This window comes from Balaenoptera ricei, chromosome 8 (assembly GCF_028023285.1).
Source record: "Balaenoptera ricei isolate mBalRic1 chromosome 8, mBalRic1.hap2, whole genome shotgun sequence".
In the NCBI taxonomy this organism is placed as follows: Eukaryota; Metazoa; Chordata; class Mammalia; order Artiodactyla; family Balaenopteridae; genus Balaenoptera; species Balaenoptera ricei.
The window spans coordinates 29,181,521-29,202,442 of record NC_082646.1 but is presented as its reverse complement, the minus strand read 5'-3'; the positions used below and the strand labels follow the sequence as shown (position 1 = coordinate 29,202,442).

The 20,922-nt window shown below is 37.2% G+C and overlaps 1 protein-coding gene across 3 annotated transcripts in view; it reads left to right on the top strand.

The window, feature by feature from the left end:
- GUCY1A2 (guanylate cyclase 1 soluble subunit alpha 2) overlaps positions 1-20,922 on the top strand; it is a 402,881-nt gene that overhangs the window by 34,249 nt on the left and 347,710 nt on the right. For all 3 annotated transcript variants that reach the window (XM_059929348.1, XM_059929349.1, XM_059929350.1), the window contains exons 2-3: positions 733-794; positions 8,229-8,350. In XM_059929348.1, the coding sequence (XP_059785331.1) occupies positions 733-794; positions 8,229-8,350 (184 nt within the window). The remainder of the gene's footprint in view (positions 1-732; positions 795-8,228; positions 8,351-20,922) is intronic.

Sequence of the window (20,922 nt, the reverse complement as noted above, 5' to 3'; positions counted from 1 at the left end):
CTTGATTAGAAGTTGTTATTATTTAAAAAATTCACACCCTTGCCACTGAAAATTTGGTTCTTATTATAATTTGTTAATAAAATCTGTGTTTTAAGATCTTTGAGTCATTTTCATGCCTCCCTAAGTCTGAGACTCCAAGATGAGGCTCTGTTGCCTAAATAAGTCTAGAATAATTCTTGCTCTGGTATTAAGAAACTCTGTCTCTAGCTGTCATGGAGAAGAGAGGATTATAAAATTTAGTCATGAGCTGCTTAGGTATTTTCCGAAGATCCCATTTCTTTCCCCAAACACTGTGGCCCCTCTTGGACACTCTAGAACCCTTGCTTGAAATCTCTTGAGGAAGTCAGGCTTGACCTGGGCATTACTCATATTATTTAGTACACCCCTCTCCACTGCCCCCAATGTGTAGGTTTATTGTAGGCAGTCAATGAGTATTTTGTTGAACTTAATAGCTAGTACAAAAGCATTGGGGAAAATATGGCTAGGAAATGCTATCATATTTGAAATTGGGAAATTCTGGGTAATTGCTGAGTGCCTCATATTATTAGTTCCTGTGGGGAAAATACATGGCAGAATTCATGATGGGTTTATATTGTAAAATGAAAACTCATATGAGATGAATCAGAAGCTACATATCTGCTTATGATACTCAGAATGGGAATGACACTGATTTGCTGATAATGTATTATTATTATTATTATTATTATTATTATTATTATTATTATTCTGTAGCCCCAGATGATACAGCAAACTCTCAAGAGGACATTGCAGTATTATGAACACCAATTTACTGGGTAAGTAAAAATTGATTTTGGCTATTATTGGGGACAAATTAAAGATAATTACTACATAGAGAACAGACCTGTGGTTGCCAAGTGGCAGGGGATAGGGTTGGGGGAGGGATGGAGTGGGAGGTTGGGGTTAGCAGATGTAAGCTATTATATATAGAATGGATAAACAACAAGGTCCTACTGTATAGCACAGGGAACTATAGTCAATATCCTATGATAAACTATAATGGAAAAGAATATATATAAAAAGAATGTAGATATGTATAACTGAATCACTTTGCTGTACAGCAGAAATTAACACAACATTGTAAATCAACTATACTCCAATTTTAAAAAAGGAGTTACTCAAACATAGCTGTTGAACATGTGGGCAACCAAGTCAACCTTATTGCATAGTGATTATGATCTCAGTGTGAAGTGGGAGCTCATAAGAGCCCCATGGAGTGATTTCCTTTAGTTTATTTATGTTGAATCCTTTTAAGTAAAATCCCTTTTGCTAGTGCTTTCCTTTTTCTTCCTTCTTGTGCTCCCACCCTCTCATTCTCATCCACTGAATCTCATATTTTGCCTTAGTAATATCATAAGGTTTATTGGTACCAACCAAGAGGCTTTAAATGGGATTTTAGGATCCTTCAGTAAAGTTTAATCAAATTCACTACAAGCTTAACACAGTTCAGTGAGAAGTATTTGTTTAGTTAGAGTCACATGCTACATATTTCCTTTATTTATTCCCCATTTCCTGAAATGGTTGTGGTATGATGTAAAATAAGAAGATTTGAGGTCAAAAGACAGGCATTCAAGACCTCACCAGGACATAGAACTTTAAAGTAACTTTATCCCTTTTAAAGGGTGATGATGATGGTAACAACTAAATCAAGGATTATATGTCATTATTAAATGAGGTAATTTTAATGAAAGTATTTTGTAAACAGGAAGCTCCAAATAAGTGTAAGGTATATCCTTGATTGGCTACGGCAGAAAGCAGTTGGCAAATACAAAAGCCTAAATTCACTTTCTGATGCAGTCTAGCTATTTAAATTAAATGTACAATGTACTACAGCTATTTATCTTTGTAGAAGCTTAAGAAGTTCTGAGGAGTCAAGTTTCAAACCCTGGTACCTCTTGAAATGTTATGGGGAATCATTTAACATTTATGGGTAATAGTCATTACCATGGAGATCAAGAACATATTTTTGGCTATTAGGATGTAGTGTGATTTTTTTTTTCTTTTTTTTTTTTTTAATAAAACAAAAGGGAAGAAAACTTAGTGGAAAAATAATCTCAGTACCGAGTAGAATGCCATATACTTTAAGTGCTTGATGATTATGTTAACTGTCATTTCAAAAGGAATTGCTCTGAAACTTTGTCATATCAATCCTCAGGAGTACAGTACTAGAAGAAACATATTATTTAAACTCATGAGATGGTTTTTAATTTGAGGCTATTTGTAGTTTTAAATGGTTTATTTTAAGGGAGATAAATAATGTCAAGTTAATCTCTTCCCACATACTCTAAAATAAAACTTAATCACTCTCATTGGACTTGCTGCTTTCAAATATGGTGTTTGGATTAAACTAGTCAATGTATTTAGAACAATTCCTGGTATGTGGTAAGCACCACATGCTTGTTTACTCATATTTATTATCATCATTATTTTTAAGATTTTAATGACAATACCAGTAATGAAATGCAAATTATTTCTGGAATTATGAATGCCCTCTCCGTTTTGAAATCAAATAATGACTGACGAAATAGTCTTATTTGTGAACTAAATTATGTCTTCATGGCAAGTCAGAGTGGGAATCTTATAAATATGATCAAAATAGATAACTAAACTGTATTACTATAATCAGCAGAAAATTATATTTTCCATTAGTAGGATGGAGTTCTCTTTCATCTAAATAACTGCCTCAATTCTCCTCTCAATCTCTGTAGACATAGCCTGTGGTATTTCTTTGTTCATTGCCTAAATGGTCTTTCCCTAGTTCTGTTTATTGCAGACACAGTATTTAAAAAACAGACAGGGTATAGGACTTTCATATAAAGAGGTGTCTTCATGTCCTACTGGTTCTAAGATCTAGTAGCATATTTTTGCTTGGGTGTTGGCTACCTTCTGAGGACTTGAAGTACCTTTGCTCACTGTCTTTTTCTGTGCTCATGCTGATGAAGATAAAAAGGGCCATGGTTTCCCTGTCCAGTGTCCTCTTTGCCTTTTGGAGTCCATCTTTCTGCTTTCAATTTCTTTCTTCAATACTGAAAAAGGAGAGCATCTATGATCACTAACACTTGGATTAAAATGTATTCACTCATATGTGTTGTTCCTCTTAAGAAAACACAATTTTATCTCTAACTGTGAAAAGGAATGTGTTTCTTACAGTTAAAGGGATTTCAGGCAATTGTGAGCAAGTGCTGGAAAGTTTATTTTACATGTTTCTGGGGAGGTGAGGGTGGGAAAGAGGTGCTTTTCCTAATCCCTGACATTGACCTTTGCCTAAAGCTTGTCTTGAAGTAATTCAGCTTTTAGGTGTCTTGGGTTGGATGATGAATCAGAATGGGTAACAGAGAGTAGGAGCTAGCCTTTTTCTTTTTAATTTCATAATTCAGTCTCCAACAGCTAACCTTCCCATCTTCCCTTTCCTCTGTTTTGATACTCTGCCTTTGGATCTGCATTATTTATCAGAGCTCCAGGATTGTATAGTCTTGCTCCTTAATTAATTTTTATACCGGTAGCCCATAGAAACTCTGAGGCTTTTTTTAGTCTCCAAGACCTAGCCTTGAATGAAGTGAGCAGCTGTTCAAAGGATCAGACAGATGGAGGATTGGGAGGGAGTAGCCGATGGATCCTCTTGTTAGGAAGTAAGATAGCCTCTCTGTACTTCAGCAACTTTATCTTTAAACATTTATTCTGTTCCTTAACTTATCCATTCACTTGTTCATTTATTTATTCATAGAGATCATTCAAGTTGGGAAAATAAGTGCTTAAATAATTTATTCATGCGGTATGATAAATCTTCATCTCTTCATCTCCACTGTCACCATGATCTCTCAGATAGAGATTCCTATCTAGTTTTCTGGCTTCTACTCCTGTAGTTTCTGATCATGTATGTCTGGGTGAGGCTCAAGAATTGACATTTCTAAGGAGTTCCCAGATACTGCTGATTCTACTGGTCCAGGGATCATGCTTTGAAATCCCTGTTTAAAACCATATAATAACTTACTGTGATAGAATAAAATCTGAGCTATTCCTGTGATCTGGCCTCTGCTTACCTCTCTGATTTCATCCTATTCCACTCCCCACTTTTCACTCCACTCCAGCCACTCCAGCCTTCTGTTGGTTTCTCAACTATACCAAAGCTTGCTTAGCCTCAAGGCTTTTGCACATACTATTTCATATACCTGGAATGCTCTGTCCCCAGATGTTTGCATGGATTATTCTTTTATACAGTTAAGTCTTTGTTTAAATGTCATATCCTCAGGAAGGTATGACACCACCTAAAGTAATCCTCAATCCCCTACCTTAATTTCCAACCACAGTGATTTTCTACTACATTAGTCTCTATTATCTCTCTTCATAGTACTTATCATTAGCTTATATTATCTTGTTTATTTTCTTATTTGGTTATTTATCTTATTTACTCTTATATTATTGTGTCTTTGTAAATGCTTGGTACATAGGAGGAACTAACAGTTTTTTGTGGGGAGGGAGGAGTGTGAATAAATGAATACATTGTACCCTAGAGGTATGTACACAGAGGTATGTATACAGTGGATAAAAGAGTAAATTATGCCTCGGAAAGGGGTGTAAAATGAGTAATCTCTAGGGTCCATTATAATTCTAAAATCTACAGTTCTAGTATCCAAAATCCTTCTTTTTATTGCATAGTTTTCCATTTATGCTTAATGTTCTGCTACAGTGTGTCAGATTGACTTTGTGGTAAATTTTGATTGCTGTGTAAACTCTGCATATGCAGTCTTCTTCCCTCAATCTAAAATGAGAAAAGAGGGCCCTGACTGTTCATCTTTATGTTAGCTTTTCTTTAACTCAAGCTTCTAGGGAATGGGCTAGCGTTGGGGGCAGTGTGGGGTGGGAAGAATAGTGAGAAGCAAAAGTGGTAAGTAGGAGACAGGCAGTGTTTACCTTAGGAATCAAAAGGAACTCAGGATTGAGGAAAATCTGGTTTATGGTGACAATTTTTTCTGATGACATTCTTGTCATTATCTTGTGCCCTTCTCTCTGTGCAGCTTTATTGTGTAGTATAGAGCAAGGGACTGCGAAAATATGCTTTGGAAGTAGACATACCAGATTTACTAGATTTAAAGTCAGGTTGTGCCTTTGAATGATCATGGGCAGATTACTTAACCTCCCTGAGTCTCAATTTTCTCATTTTTAAACATGGGAATAATAGCATAGTAGGGGTGATGTTTAAATGAAATATTAATGATAATAATGTGGTAAGTCATATAATCAGCTTGGTATACATAGGTAATCAGTATGTTTGTTGAATTATAATTACCACTATTGTATCTGACTCTTTTGCACCTTAATTTTTGTTGATTGTCTTTCCCTTTATCCTCTTGCTGTATCCTTTACCTGTCCTCCTTGAGCCTTTAAAACTCTGCAATCATTTGTTTAGCATCAGGAGTTAAATATGCCCAGTTCATGTTCTAGCTACAGCTTTCTTCTTACAGAGAATTTGGATTTTTTAAAATCTAAATTTCTTCCTCCAGAGTGCCTAATCTAACTGCTCTCACTCATGTTTATACTACACCACTCCTACTGGTCTTTAGCTCACAAAAATGGATTGCTATGGTAGGGAAGATAAAGCAGAGATTTCTTTAAAACTATGATTGGAAAATAACATGATCATCTTTCTGAGATGTAATTTTAATTCATTATATATTTTAAACATCAAAGTATAGAAAAATATGTATTCAGTATCATGCCATTCATTTTATACTTTTTGCCAGAATGAGCATCGTTGTGCTAATATCACAGGTAGGACTGCTGCCAACCTCATATTGGTCTGGGACACCATTTCCTATAGTCATCTAAAGGTATATTATTACTCCATTTATCACTGTGGGCTCTATGTTTGTTTTATACAGCCAACCTCTGTTCTCTTTTTATTTTGACAGTTGAATAAGGATTAAGCTAGAATAATTTCAATAGGACGTTAGAAGTGAAATTAGGAGTGGGTTAACCCTGCTTATTCTGGGAAACAAGCTTCAGTGATATTACTTATGTTGTCATGGTCAGATTTAGTGGCTGTAAATGATTTTATCTAAAAAATGATGTAGCTTTTTTGGGATATATTTACGTATAATATCTATCTTACTGAATAAAAACAAGTTAGATAAAATCTAATATCTATTGATTGCTCTCTGTTTTTGAGGTAATATACTGGGTACTTCATATCTGTTATTTTATTTAATACTAACAATCTATTTCATAGGATCACTGTATTAAGCTCATTTTTACAGAAGAGGAGATTGAGACTGTGAGAAAAAATATTTTGTTTAGGGTCACTCTGATTAAAATGGTGGAGCTTGATTTAAAAATAAACCGTATTTGTCTGTGTTTAATGACTGCTCACCATCCCACCTTTTATTGAGTGATTCCTGCATTCTAGAAATTGTAGTAAGCATTTTGCTTAACTGGTTTATTGGAGTCTAATCTTACAAACATGAAACCCTTTTACTTTTTTCTCCCCAGTCATTTCAAACATGCTAGGATGAGCCCTCTTTGATACTACACTGGGCAGATTGCACTGTTTTCCAAGTACTTTCAGGGAGTATAAAGTCCACTCCAGACCAATTCAAATCTTCAATCTCATATCCAATCTTATTCTCTGTCCCTCTCTGCCTGGGTTAGACCTTGGCCTGAGGAACTTGGAACGCAATGTAGAGGTGATATCATGTATTATTGACTCCTCTGCTTTAGGCCAATCCTTTCTGGTTCCTTTCTCTTCTGATGTGTTATATCAGGCATGAATAAAATGACAAATAGTAGAAGCCTCATTTACTTCACTGGTGGTTGTAATAATCCTCTCTTGGCTGTGATGCCCTCAGCAAGGTGCATGTACAGGCTCTGCCTTTACTGCTTCAGATGCCTCAGCTCCTGGCTCTGTGGATTTCACTCCACAGTCTTGCTAGTGTAATCCCTGCTCCTGGCTGCAGCCTCTAGATCGGGAAAGCAATAGGATGGGACACCCCCAGCTCACCTTTCTTTAGTGATATCTCCATATCACTAAATATGAATTTTCCCAATGGAAACCCATAGTTTTTGCCTTGCCAAATGGTAGGACTGTAGGCCAGTTCCAATTTGGCTCTATTTATTTTCCCTGTTAATAACACTCCCTGGAATCTTCTTCCATTCAGTCAGGTATAGAGGGATGATCAGGAATTCCACCACCTCAGCAGATATTCACTGAGGAATGAGATACCTAAACCTCAGTCTCTATCAGAGTAGATCCCTCTTTCACCAACTGGTCCTCTGTAGGGAATATTCCCTTTCTCTCTTTTACTTGTGTTTGTGTGTGTGTGGATGGGGGGAGAGAACAACAGTACTCTCCTCCTAGGCCAATAACTCATTCTTCTGATTATTTTCTTTCATATTTTCCCTATTCCTTGGCTTATGTATGCTGGTGGTGATGTGACAGTGGCAGTGACTATTTAGTCACTTCTTAAGTTCTGAAGGTGATGTCTGGTCTTCTTGGCTACTCTTTTGAAACATGGGAACGTTTGACCCCTATTTTCTGCAGCTTTGGTGCCTTAGCTCTAATTCAGAGGAAACTGGAAAAGTTTCAGTCAACACAGGCATTTTATCAACACAGGCATTTTATCTTTAAGTCCTTGTAAGAACTCTAGGAGGTATCTCCATTTCATGAGGGAGGAAAGTTAGACTAACAGAGATTAGATTACTTGCCCAAAGTCTCACAGATAGAAAAAGGTAAGACCATGATTCAAATTCTGTCAGACACCAATTGCTTTATTTGCTTATTTGTTATCCATGCTAATTTCTTGACTGTAATAGAAGTTAAGATGTGTTTACTTTCAACACAGTTAGTGCCAATGCACCAAATTAGCACTGTTAATTATTCTTTTTCTAGGTAAATTCATTATAGAAACAAATTACCAGTAGTTATGAAGCACTCAAATAAAGAAACATTAGCTATACAAACTGATGTATTTTCTGGTTCTCATCATTTATTTTTTTCACACATTGCTTTCTTGTTAATGATTGCTTCCAGTTCCAGGTCCACATTGCTTATTCTGATGTTAGTGATGGGTTATGCCAGAAATTATGTCTTAAAGCTTCAGTTGTTTGAAAATGTCATTATGCTAAGAGCATAAACACATGCTTTTGTGTATGTATATGAGTGCATTTGCAGAGTCTTTTAAAAATTTCTCCATATACTAATTTTGTTTTCTTCTTAGTTATAGGGATGTAGAAAAGAATTTCTACAATATTTCTAACAGATGCTCCTATGCAGACCATTCCAACAAAGAAGACATTGAAGATGTCTCAGGAATTCTTCAGTGTACTGCTAATATACTCGGTATAGTAACTATATATTTATAAGGTTGAGAGAGAATGAGTAAGGGGAAGGGGGAAAAGTAAAAAAGATTAAATGTTTCATTTTCTATGAAAGAGAGATTTGGAGACTATGGTGAATTGAGACCAAGACCTTGTCTTCAAGTGACTTAGTTTCAATACTTCTGATGATATTTAAATGGAAATTACATGCATGCCATTTACTTGGAGACTGGAAAACATTACATTCCAGGCAAACTTTTCTAAATATTCATATCTGAGTATTATTAGCCTCCTGTAATCCATATTTCTCTGGCTCTTACTGTCAGTTAAAATTAGGGATCTTCCTCTTTTCTCAAAGTCCATGCTTTATTATTATTATTATTATTATTTATTCTACCATTTCTGGAACGCCTGTTTGGGGCTGGAGGGTGGCTCACATGTACTCAGAGTGGACTCTACAACTCAAAGGCAGTGAGGTAGGTCATCTATGGAAGTCTCTGCGCCCTGTTTATAGGGGGGCATCTACCTTGAAAATACTAGTATTTCTGACAAAGGGCTGTTTTTAGATGTTCCCAACATGGTAAGGGATACTGTTATAAACTGCACTGAATCATGCAGCTATAAAGTACCATAAATGAGATGTTCTATCTTATGATCTGAAGTTCTTGGTGTGTGAGAGGTACATTGTATTATACACAAAGTCGATACCATAGCAGGAATATTTTTTGCTCTAATGTCTTACATAGTTTTTTGGGAAAGATACCTCTTTCAATTTTTTTGGAATCTTCTTTTTGCCTTAGAACTCAGACAGAAATCCATGGAGTTCTGGGGAGTGGTGGGGGGGAAAAGCAAATCTTAGTGACTGACTCCATACAAAACTCAGAATCACCTCTCTCAGAATCAGATTTTGGAGACTAGGAAAAACTTGTTTCCCTTTCTTTCCCTTTAGGGTAAGTACTTTCCCTGGAGACATCTGAGTCCCTCCTACAAACAGATTCCAGGTGACCTCAATGCATGAGTTTACCAGATTTTTCTAAACATATCTGACTCCCAGAGGCAGATCTGGCTTTAACACTCAAGCTGGGACTCCAGCTAGACGTTGACTACATTTTCTTCCTAGGTAACTTTTGTAAGCATAAAATATTATAATAAGAACATGGACCTTTTGTGAGGGGAGGCATATAGATGTAAGTGGTTTGTCCAAGACAATAATGGGCAGTGAAAAGATGTACTTACCTCAATCTCAGTACAACTCCATGGATGTCATACTACACAAGTCAACATTATTATTGGAGACGATAAGGGGTGAGAGTAAAGGTGGGGTGGGGTTGGGCATTACCCAAGAACTGTTTATAGTTTTCTGATTTTGTATTTCTCAGGACTCTCTCATAAGTGATGTCTATTTCTTTTGACACATTGTGATTTTTGAAAGGGTGAGGTGAGATGATGTTCCACTAAGAGGGATGTATCAGGATCTTGGCCAAGGGATTTTTAATATATTGAAAAACTTCTCTTTAATTACTAATTTTCTAAATGATTCCCTGCCCTTCCTTTCCTTTCCTTTCCTTATGCTGCCTACTTTGAGAATTGCTGAGTTAGAGGGAGTAAGAGGTGTACAAGATGATGAATATGTAAGAAGTACTAAAGACTTTTTCTGAACTGTGACTTGGAAATAAGTGTACACAATTCCTACAAGAAACTCTAGGTCAGACAATTTGATATAGTAAACACCAGGTGATACTGTTGGCCCAGCATAGCTTAGTTGATAGATTAAGTTAGTGAGTGAAAAGAACAGCAGGCAGTATGCTACCTGATGGTATTAGGGAAAGAGTAGTTTTTAAATAAGTACTTATAATTTAGAAGAGGACTGTATAACAGGGTTTAGATTTCCATAAATATTAAATTTTTCTGGAAAACAGACATTAGGTCTAATATTTTTCCCTGTAAGTAATGATGGGTTGTTCTCAAAATGTAAAAAGCACAATCTTGTAAATGACTGCCTCCTGTTCACAAGATGCTGGCATGTATCCAACAGGTGATTATGTGCCTAAGACGTAGCTGTTCTCTTAACTTATGTCCTATCATAATTCTTGAAATATAGACTGAGGACAAAGATGACAGCTTTACTAGTCATATTCAATGTAAGCTTTATTTTTATTTTTAACAAGTCACGGAAGTATGATTAATCTTGGTTTGCTTAGCTCTCACCTTTTACAAAGAATTACATTTAAAGTCTTCTGTGCAATCATTTATGCAAATGCAAAAATTGATTAACTCACTGAAAAGAAAAACACCATAAAGAAAGAGGACCTGTTCTGAGTTGGGGAGTTTAGCATGGAGAAATAGAGTTTCAACGAGTTTAAGAAAAATGTTGATGCCTGGAAGCCCTCTCTGTGGATGCCAGAGGGCAGTTTTCCAACTCTATGATTTATATTTACCAGCTTTGGGTGGTGTGGTTAGAATACTAGTGGATTGGATTTGAGGGATACATATTTCTCTCACCTTCTTAACATATTACAAGGTTATAGTAAAGACTAGAATTGTGTTTGTTCACTCATCTGAATGTTATTTATATTTCACCTATCATCAAAAAATATTTAAAGCCATAGGTCAGAAAATATGATCAGAGTAACAAATTTTTCTCCTTTCAAAATGACCATCTCTATCTACTTAGTATAAACTCTAGGTAGTTTGATCGTTTACCAGCTCTTCAGGTTGAAGTTTGAGTTAAGTGGTTGGCATGGAATAAAAAGAGAAACCTGAAGAGAAGGAGAAAGCTTGTTGCAGAAGACCGGTCATGCTTCTGTCATGCATTTGTTCCATTGCCTCTTCCCTAGGACTCCCTGGAAACATGCACATTACAGAGTGGTTTATGCCCTCTGTAGTAATGGTAAAGAACTATTTCTAGACATCAACATTTTTGTCATTGATTTTCTTTTGTTGGCTTAGAAACCAGTTGTTATATTGTCTCATTATTTACAAATTAGGGATATTAAGTACAGACTATTCCTTATTTTGGTGCTCTGGCATTCACTGTGATAATGCAGTACAGTACTCTAAGGAGGTTTTTAAACTCTGGAAAAAAGAATATACAAAGAGAGATAGTTGTGAACAATGCCCTCCCTACTGGAGGCTTTTAGTGTTAAACGTACTGCTTTATTTAGTACATCTTTTGCATACCAAAATGATCTTCTAATTTTAGTTGTTTGAAAAATGTAAGCCTTTTCCAGGCATAATCTGCAAAGCTCACTTTTAGCTCCAATTAAGTAAAAAAATGTGTTTATAGTCTTATGAGGTACAGCATTGAGTATTTTCTTGGAAATTGTAACAGTTGATTGGTACAATGAAGCATCTATGCTAAAGCATTAAAGGTTGTATACTGTGTTTTCTGCTGAAGTGTTGCCACCTGATCCTGTATCTTGGATTTAGGTAATGTTGGGGAAAGGAAGACAGAATTGAATAGGGAGACTTAAGGGAGAAGGATGATATATTGCTTAGCTCCCTTTGCGTAATACAATTTAAAATAAATGAGGATTATGAGGATTTCAGTTTTAACAGGTTTTGATACTGTTAAAGGGGTTGTGGGTGTTTCATCAAGAGCCATAAGATATAGATGGTGTAGGATAAAGTCATTCCACAGTAGGACAGAAATCATATAGAAATGAGAGATCTAAGGTAATTCCTCTACTGATGAATTATAGCAAACAGAGGTTTACTATTTTAATAAGCGTCAGTTATTTACTAAGTATTAACAAAGCATAGTTTTACACTGCCTTGGCTAAAGTGCATTTTCTCTCAAAATAATTGGTGAAGGACATGAATTGTGAAAGAATATTCATTAAAGTTTTTTTCTGTTTTAAAGGTCTTCTGTTAAAGTGAGGCTTTAATTGTCTCCAAAAAGTCAGCATGTAAAGTCAGTGTCAGAGTAATGTTTTCATGAGATTATTTGTTGGGAAAATGCTAGTGAGGAGAATGGAGTGGATGAATTTTGGTGCATATACCTCACAATAATTTTGTGGTAGACTCTGAAATACTGTGAAACCTGAGCTCCCTATAAAGTGCCACTGATTCCAGAATCATTAGCTGGTATGGAACTTTCTGTTGCCACTTGTTTTTATATAAGCAATAGTTTATTGCTTACATGTTGACTTGTATGTACTTTTCTGGTTTTATTGTGATTTTGAATGTGCACTTGACAACGTTTTAATTGGCCATAAAACTGTGAAGAGTTAGTTAGCCTTACTTTAGGGTTAAGATTACATGAGGGTTTCCTTAGGATAACTCTAAAACGTGTAATTGTTTAGTGAATTAGAATATATTTAACATATTTAGAATATTGGAGAACTAGTTGGTGCAAAAATCACTTATCATTTTTATAGATGAATTAATATTGATAGCAATAAATAAATTCTGCCAATATAGTTCTTTTTTGGGGGGGACAAATGGTGTTTTATTTATTTTTTTATTGAAGTATAGTTGAGTTACAATGTTGTGTTCATTACTGCTGTGCAGCAAAGTGATTCAGTTATACATATACATATATTCTTTTTTTAATATTCTTTTCCATTATGTTTTTTTTTTTAAACGTCTTTATTGGCATATAATTGCTTTACAATGGTATGTTAGTTTCTGCTTTATAACAAAGTGAATCAGTGATACATATGTTCCCATATCTCTTCCCTCTTGCATCTCCCTCCCTCCCACCATCCCTATCCCACCCCTCTAGGTGGTCACAAAGCACAGAGCTGATCTCCCTGTGCTATGTGATTGCTTCCCACTAGCTATCTATTTTACGTTTCATAGTGTATATTTGTCCATGACACTCTCTCACTTTGTCACATCTTACCCTTCCCCCTCCCCATATCCTCAAGTCCATTCTCTAGCAGGTCTGTGTCTTTATTCCCGTCTTGCCACTAGGTTTTTCATGACCTTTTTTTTTTTTCCCCTTAGATTCCATATATATGTGTTAGCATACTGTATTTGTTTTTCTCTTTCTGACTTACTTCACTCTGTATGACAGACTCTAACTCCATCCTCCTCACTACAAATAACTCCATTTCACTTCTTTTTATGGCTAATATTCCATTGTATATATGTGCCATATCTTCTTTATCCATTCATCCGATGATGGAAATTTAGGTTGCTTACATGTCCTGGCTATTGTAAATAGAGCTGCAATGAACATTTTGGTACATGACTCTTTTTGAATTATGGTTTTCTCAGGGTATATGCCCGGTAGTGGGATTGCTGGATCATATGGTAGTTCTATTTTTAGTTTTTTAAGGAACCTCCATACTATTCTCCATAGTGGCTGTATCAATTTACATTCCCACCAACAGTGCAAGAGTGTTCCCTTTTCTCCACACCCTCTCCAGCATTTATTGTTTCTAGATTTTTTGATGATGGCCATTCTGACCGGTGTGAGATGATATCTCATTGTAGTTTTGATTTGCATTTCTCTAATGATTAAGGATGTTGAGCATTCTTTCATGTGTCTGTTGGCAATCTGTATATCTTCTTTGGAGAAATGTCTATTTAGGTCTTCTACCCATTTTTGGATTGGGTTTTTTGTTTTTTTGTTATTGAGCTGCATGAGCTGCTTGTAAATTTTGGAGATTAATCATTTTTCAGGGGCTTCACTTGCAAATATTTTCTCCCATTCTGAGGGTTGTCATTTTGTCTTGTTTATGGTTTCCTTTGCTGTGTAAAAGCTTTGTAGTTTCATTAGGTCCCATTTGTTTATTTTTGTTTTTATTTCCATTTCTCTAGGAGCTGGATCAAAGAGGATCTTGCTGTGATTTATGTCATAGAGTGTTCTGCCTATGTTTTCCTCTAAGAGTTTGATAGTGTCTGGCCTTACATTTAGGTCTTTAATCCATTTTGAGTTTATTTTTGTGTATGGTGTAAGGGAGTGTTCTAATTTCATACTTTTACATGTACCTGTCCAGTTTTCCCAGCACCACTTATTGAAGAGGCTGTCTTTTCTCCACTGTATACGCTTGCCTCCTTTATCAAAGATAAGGTGACCATATGTACGTGGGTTTATCTCTGGGCTTTCTATCTTGTTCCATTGATCTATGTTTCTGTTTTTGTGCCAGTACCATACTGTCTTGATTACTGTAGCTTTGTAGTATAGTCTGAAGTTAGGGAGCCTGATTCCTCTGCTTCATTTTTCGTTCTCAAGATTGCTTTGGCTTTTCAGGGTCTTTTGTGTTTCCATACAAATTGTGAAATCTTTTGTTCTAGTTCTGTGAAAAATGCCAGTGGTAGTTTGATAGGGATTGCATTGAATCTGTAGATTGCTTTGGGTAGTAGAGTCATTTTCACAATGTTGATTCTTCCAATCCAAGAACATGGTATATCTCTCCATCTACTTGTATCATCTTTAATTTCTTTCATCAGTGTCTTATAATTTTCTGCATACAGGTCTTTTGTCTACTTAGGTAGGTTTATTCCTAGATATTTTATTCTTTTTGTTGCAATGGTAAATAGGAGTGTTTTCTTAATTTCACTTTCAGATTTTTCATCATTAGTGTATAGAAATGCAAGAGATTTCTGTGCATTAATTTTGTATCCTGCTACTTTACCAAATTCATTGATTAGTTCTAGTAGTTTTCTGGTAGCATCTTTAGGATTCTCTGTGTATCGTATAATGTCATCTGCAAACAGTGACAGCTTTACTTCTTCTTTTCTGATTTGGATTCCTTTTATTTCTTTTTCTTCTCTGATTGCTGTGGCTAAAACTTCCAAAATTATGTTGAATAATAGTGGTGAGAATGGGCAACCTTGTCTTGTTCCTGATCTTAATGGAAATGGTTTCAGTTTTTCACAATTGAGGATGATGTTGGCTGTGGGTTTGTCATATATGGCCTTTATTATGTTGAGGAAAGTTCCCTCTATGACTACTTTCTGCAGGGCTTTTATCATAAATCGGTTTTGAATTTTGTTGAAAGCTTTCTCTGCATCTATTGAAATGATCATATGGTTTTTCTCCTTCAATTTGTTAATATGGTGTATCACATTGATTGATTTGCGTATATTGAAGAATCCTTGTATTTCTGGAATAAATCCCACTTGATCATGGTGTATGATCCTTTTAATGTGCTGTTGGATTCTGTTTGCTAGTATTTTGTTGAGGATTTTTGCATCTATGTTCATCAGTGATATTGGCCTGTAGTTTTCTTTCTTTGTGACATCTTTGTCTGGTTTTGTTATCAGGGTGATGGTGGCCTCGTAGAATGAGTTGGGGAGTGTTCCTCCCTCTGCAATATTTTGGAAGAGTTTGAGAAGGATAGGTGTTAGCTCTTCTCTAAATGTTTGATAGAATTCACCTGTGAAGCCATCTGGTCCTGAGCTTTTGTTTATTGGAAGATTTTTAATCACAGTTTCAATTTCAGTGCTTGTGATTGGTGTATTCATATTTTCTATTTCTTCCTGCTTCAGTCTCGGTAGGTTGTGCATTTCTAAGAATGTGTCCATTTCTTCCAGGTTGTCCATTTTATTGGCATAGAGTTGCTTGTAGTAATCGCTCATGATCCTTTATATTTCTGCAGTGTCAGTTGTTACTTCTGCTTTTTCATTTCTAATTCTATTGATTTGAGTCTTCTCCCTTTTTCTCTTGATGAGTCTGGCTAATGGTTTATCAATTTTGTTTATCTTCTCAAAGAACCAGCTTTTAGTTTTATTGATCTTTCCTATCGTTTCCTTCATTTCTTTTTCATTTATTTCTGATCTGTTCTTTATGATTTCTTTCCTTCTGCTAACTTTGGGGTTTTTTTTGTTCTTCTTTCTCTAATTGCTTTAGGTGCAAGGTTAGGTTGTTTATTCGAGGTGTTTCCTATTTCTTGAGGTAGGCTTGTATTGCTATAAACTTCCCTCTTAGAACTGCTTTTGCTGCATCCCATTGGTTTTGGGTCGTCGTGTCTCCATTGTCATTTGTTTCTAGGTATTTTTTTATTTCCCCTTTGATTTCTTCAGGGATCACTTTGTTATTAAGTAGTGTATTGTGTAGCCTCCATGTGTTTGTAGTTTTTACAGATCTTTTCCTGTAATTGATATCTAGTCTCATAGCGTTGTGGTCGGAAAAGATACTTGATACGATTTCAATTTTCTTAAATTTACCAAGGCTTGATTTGTGACCCAAGATATGATCTATCCTGGAGAATATTCCATGAGCACTTGAGAAAAATGTGTATTCTGTTGTTTTTGGATGGAATGTCCTATAAATATCGATTAAGTCCATCTTGTTTAATGTATCATTTAAAGCTTGTGTTTCCTTATTTATTTTCATTTTGGATGATCTGTCCATTGGTGAAAGTGGGGTATTAAAATCCCCTACTATGAATGTGTTACTGTCGATTTCCCCTTTTATGGCTGTTAGTATTTGCCTTATGTATTGAGGTGCTCCTATGTTGGGTGCATAAATATTTACAATTGTTATACCTTCCTCTTGGATTGATCCCTTGATCATTATATAGTGTCCTTCTTTGTCTCTTGTAATAGTCTTTATTTTAAAGTCTATTTTGTCTGATATAAGAATTGCTACTCTAGTGTTTTTTCATTTCCATTTGCATGGAATATCTTTTTCCATCCCCTCACTTTCAGTCTGTATGTGTCCCTAGGTCTGAAGTGGGTCTCTTGTAGACAGCATATATACAGGTCTTGTTTTGGTATCCATTCAGCCAGTCTGTGTCTTGTGGTGGGAGTATTTATTCCATTTACATTTAAGGTAATTATTGATATGTATGTTCCTATTCCCATTTTCTTAAATATTTTGGGTTTGTTATTGTAGATGTTTTCCTTCTCCTGAGTTTCTTGCCTAGAGAAGTTCCTTTAGCATTTGTTGTAGAGCTGGTTTGGTGGTGCTGAACTCTCTCAGCTTTTGCTTGTCTGTCAAGGTGTTAATTTCTCCATCAAATCTGAATGAGATCCTTGTTGGGTAGAGTAATCTTGGTTGTAGGTTTTTCTCCCTCATCACTTTAAATAGGTCCTGCCACTCCCTTCTGGCTTGCAGAGTTTCTGCTGCAAGATCAGCTGTTAACCTTATGGGGATTCCCTTGTGTGTTATTTGTTTTTTTTTCCCTTGCTGCTTTTAATATGTTTTCTTTGTATTTAATTTTTGGTAGTTTGATTAATATGTGTCTTGGCGTGTTTCTCCTTGGATTTATCCTGTATGGGACTCTGTGCTTCCAGGACTTGATTAACTATTTCCTTTGCCATATTAGGGAAGTTTTCAACTATAATCTCTTCAAATATTTTCTCAGTCCCTTTCTTTTTCTCTTCTTCTGGGACCCCTATAATTCGAATGTTGGTGCATTTAATGTTGTCCCAGAGGTCTCTGAGACTGTCCTCAGTTCTTTTCATTTTTTTTTTCTTTATTCTGCTCTGCAGTAGTTATTTCCACTATTTTATCTTCCAGGTCACTTATCCGTTCTTCTGCCTCAGTTATTCTGCTATTGATCCCGTCTAGAGTATTTTTTTTTTTTTAAAGATTTATTGATTGATTGATTGATTACTATGTTGGGTCTTCGTTTCTGTGCTAGGGCTTCCTGTAGTTGTGGCAAGCGGGGGCTACTCTTCATCGCGGTGCTCGGGCCTCTCACTGTTGTGGCCTCTCTTGTTGCAGAGCACAGGCTCCAGATACGCAGGCTCAGTAGTTGTGGCTCACGGGCCTAGTTGCTCCGTGGCATGTGGGATCTTCCCAGGCCAGGGCGCGAACCCGTGTCCGCTGCATTAGCAGGCAGACTCTCAACCACTGTGCCACCAAGGAAGCCCCTAGAGTATTTTTAATTTCATTTATTGTGTTTTTCATTGTTGCTTGGTTCCTCTTTTTAGTTCTTCTAGGTCCTTGTTAAATGTTTCTTGCATTTTGTGTATTCTCTTTCCAAGATTTTGTATCATCTTTACTATCATTATTCTGAATTCTTTTTCAGGTAGACTGCCTATCTCCTCTCATTTGTTAGGTCTGGTGTGTTTTTACCTTGCTCCTTCATTTGCTGTGTGTTTTTCTATCTTCTCATTTTGCTTATCTTACTGTGTTTGGGGTCTCCTTTTCACAGGTTGCAGGTTCGTAATTCCTGTTGTTTTTAGTATCTGTCCCCAGTGGCCAAGGTTGGTTCAGTGGGTTGTGTAGACTTCCTAGTGGAGGGGACTAGTACCTGTGTTCTGGTGGATGAGGCTGGATCTTGTCTTTCTGGTGGGCAGGTCCACATCTGGTGGTGTGTTTTGGGGTGTCTGTGGCCTTATTATGATTTTAAGCAGCCTCTCTGCTAATGGATGGGGCTGTGTTCCTGTCCTGCTAGTTGTTTGACATAGGGTGTCCAGCACTATAGTTTGTTGGTCATTGAGTGAAGCTGGGTCTTGGTGTTGAGATGGAGATCTCTGGGAGATTTTCATCATTTGGTATTACATGTAGCTGGGAGGTCTCTTGTGGACCAGTGTCCTGAAGTTGGCTCTCCCACCTCAGAGGCACAGCCCTGATGACTGTCTGGAGCACCAAGAGTCTTTCATCCACACGGCTCAGAATAAAAGGGAGAAAAAATAGAAAGAGGATAAAATAAAATAACGTAAGATAAAATAAAATAAAGTTATTAAAATAAAAAATAATTATTAAGAAAAAAATGTTTAAAGTTAAAAAAAAAAAAAAAAAACGGACGGACAGAACCCTAGGACAAATGGTGAAAGCAAAGTTATATAGACAAAATCTCACACAGAAGAATACACACTCACAAAAAGAGGAAAAGGGGAATAAATAATATATCTTGCTCCCAAAGTCCACCTCCTCAATTTGGGATGATTTGTTGTCTATTCAGGTATTCCACAGATGCAGGTACATCAAGTTGTTTGTGGAGTTTTAATCCCCTGCTTCTGAGGCTGCTGGGAGAAATTTCCCTTTCTCTTCTTTGTTTGCACAGCTCCCGGTTTCAGCTTTGGATTTGGCCCCTCCTTTCCATGTAGGTTGCCTGAGGGCGTTTGTTCCTGCCCAAACAGGACAGGGTTAAAGTAGCAGCTGATTTGGGGGCTGTGGCTCACTCAGGCCTGGGGGGAGGGAGGAGTACAGAATGCGTGGTGAGCCTGTGGTGGTGGAGGCTGGTGTGACGTTGCACCAGCCTGAGGCGTGCTGTGTGTCCTCCCGGGGAAGTTGTCCCTGCATCACGGGACCCTGGCAGTGGGGGGCTGCACATGCTTCCAGGAGGGGAGGTGTGGATAGTGACCTGTGCTTGCACACAGGCTTCTTGGTGCCGGCAGCAGCAGCCTTAGCGTTTCATGCCCGTCTCGGGTCCATGTTGATAGCTGCAGCTCACGCCGGTGTCTGGATCTTGTTTAGGCGGTGCTCTGAATCCCCTCTCCTCGCGCACCAGGAAACAAAGAGGCACGAAAAAGTCTCTTGCCTGCTGGGCAGCTCCAGACCTTTTCCCGGACTCCCTCCCACTCGCTGTGGTGCGCTAACCCCTTCAGGCTGTGTTCACACCGCCAACCCCAGTCCTCTCCCTGTGATCCGACTGAAGCCGTAGCCTCAGCTCCCAGCGCCCTCCCACCCAGGTGTGTGAGCAGACAAGCCTCTTGGGCTGGTGAGTGCTGGTCGGCACTGATCCTCTGTGCGGGAATCTCTCCGCTTTGCCCTCCGCACCCCTGTTGCTGCGCTCTCCTCCGCCCGAAGCATCCCCCCTCCGCCACCCACAGTCTCCGCCCACAAATGGGCTTCCTAGTGTGTGGAAACCTTTCCTCCTTCACAGCTCCCTCCCACTGGTGCAGGTCCCATCCCTATTCTTTTGTCTCTGTTGTTTCTTTTTTTCTTTTGCCCTACCCAGGTACGTGGGGGAGTTTCTTGCCTTTTGGGAGGTCTGACGTCTTCTGCCAGCGTTCAGTGGGTGTTCTATAGGGGCAGTTCCACGTGTAGATGTATTTCTGATGTATCTGTGGGGAGGAAGGTGATCTCCCTATCTTACTCTTCCGCCATCTTCTCCTCTCTCCTCCATTATGGTTTATCATAGGATATTGAACAGAGTTCAATATAGTTATTACTGTAACTTGGTAACTGATCAGTTTTCTCTTTCATTAAAAGTAAATTAAAAGTAAATAAAAAGTAAAAAGTGTCAGTATTTTAATGAGATGAATTGGAGTTAGGGTGGCTGGAAGGGAACTGCTTTATTAACTGATTTAATAATGATATTATAATGTAGTAATTTAGAGCAAAGACTAGAGCCAGATTACTTAGTTATGAAAACATACTTACTCGCTGTATGAACTGGAATAAGTTACTTAATCTTTCCATACTAAATATTTCTCATTTGTAAAATGGGGATAATATAATTACATACCTCCTAGAGTTGTTAGGAAGATTAAATAAGTTAATTTATATACAGTACTTATAGCAGCCTGATAAATAACAAATGCCGAAGTGTTTGCTCGTATTATTGAATATTCACAAAATAATGTTTGCATCAGAACTGGGAGGTCAATATTCTCCCTTTTATAGTTGAGGAAACATATTTTGAGACATTAACTTGTTGCTAAGTTCCTTTGTCAGTGCTGACAAGCCACAAAAGCAGGATTTAAACCCAGGTCAGTCTGATTCCAAACCTTTCCCTGCTT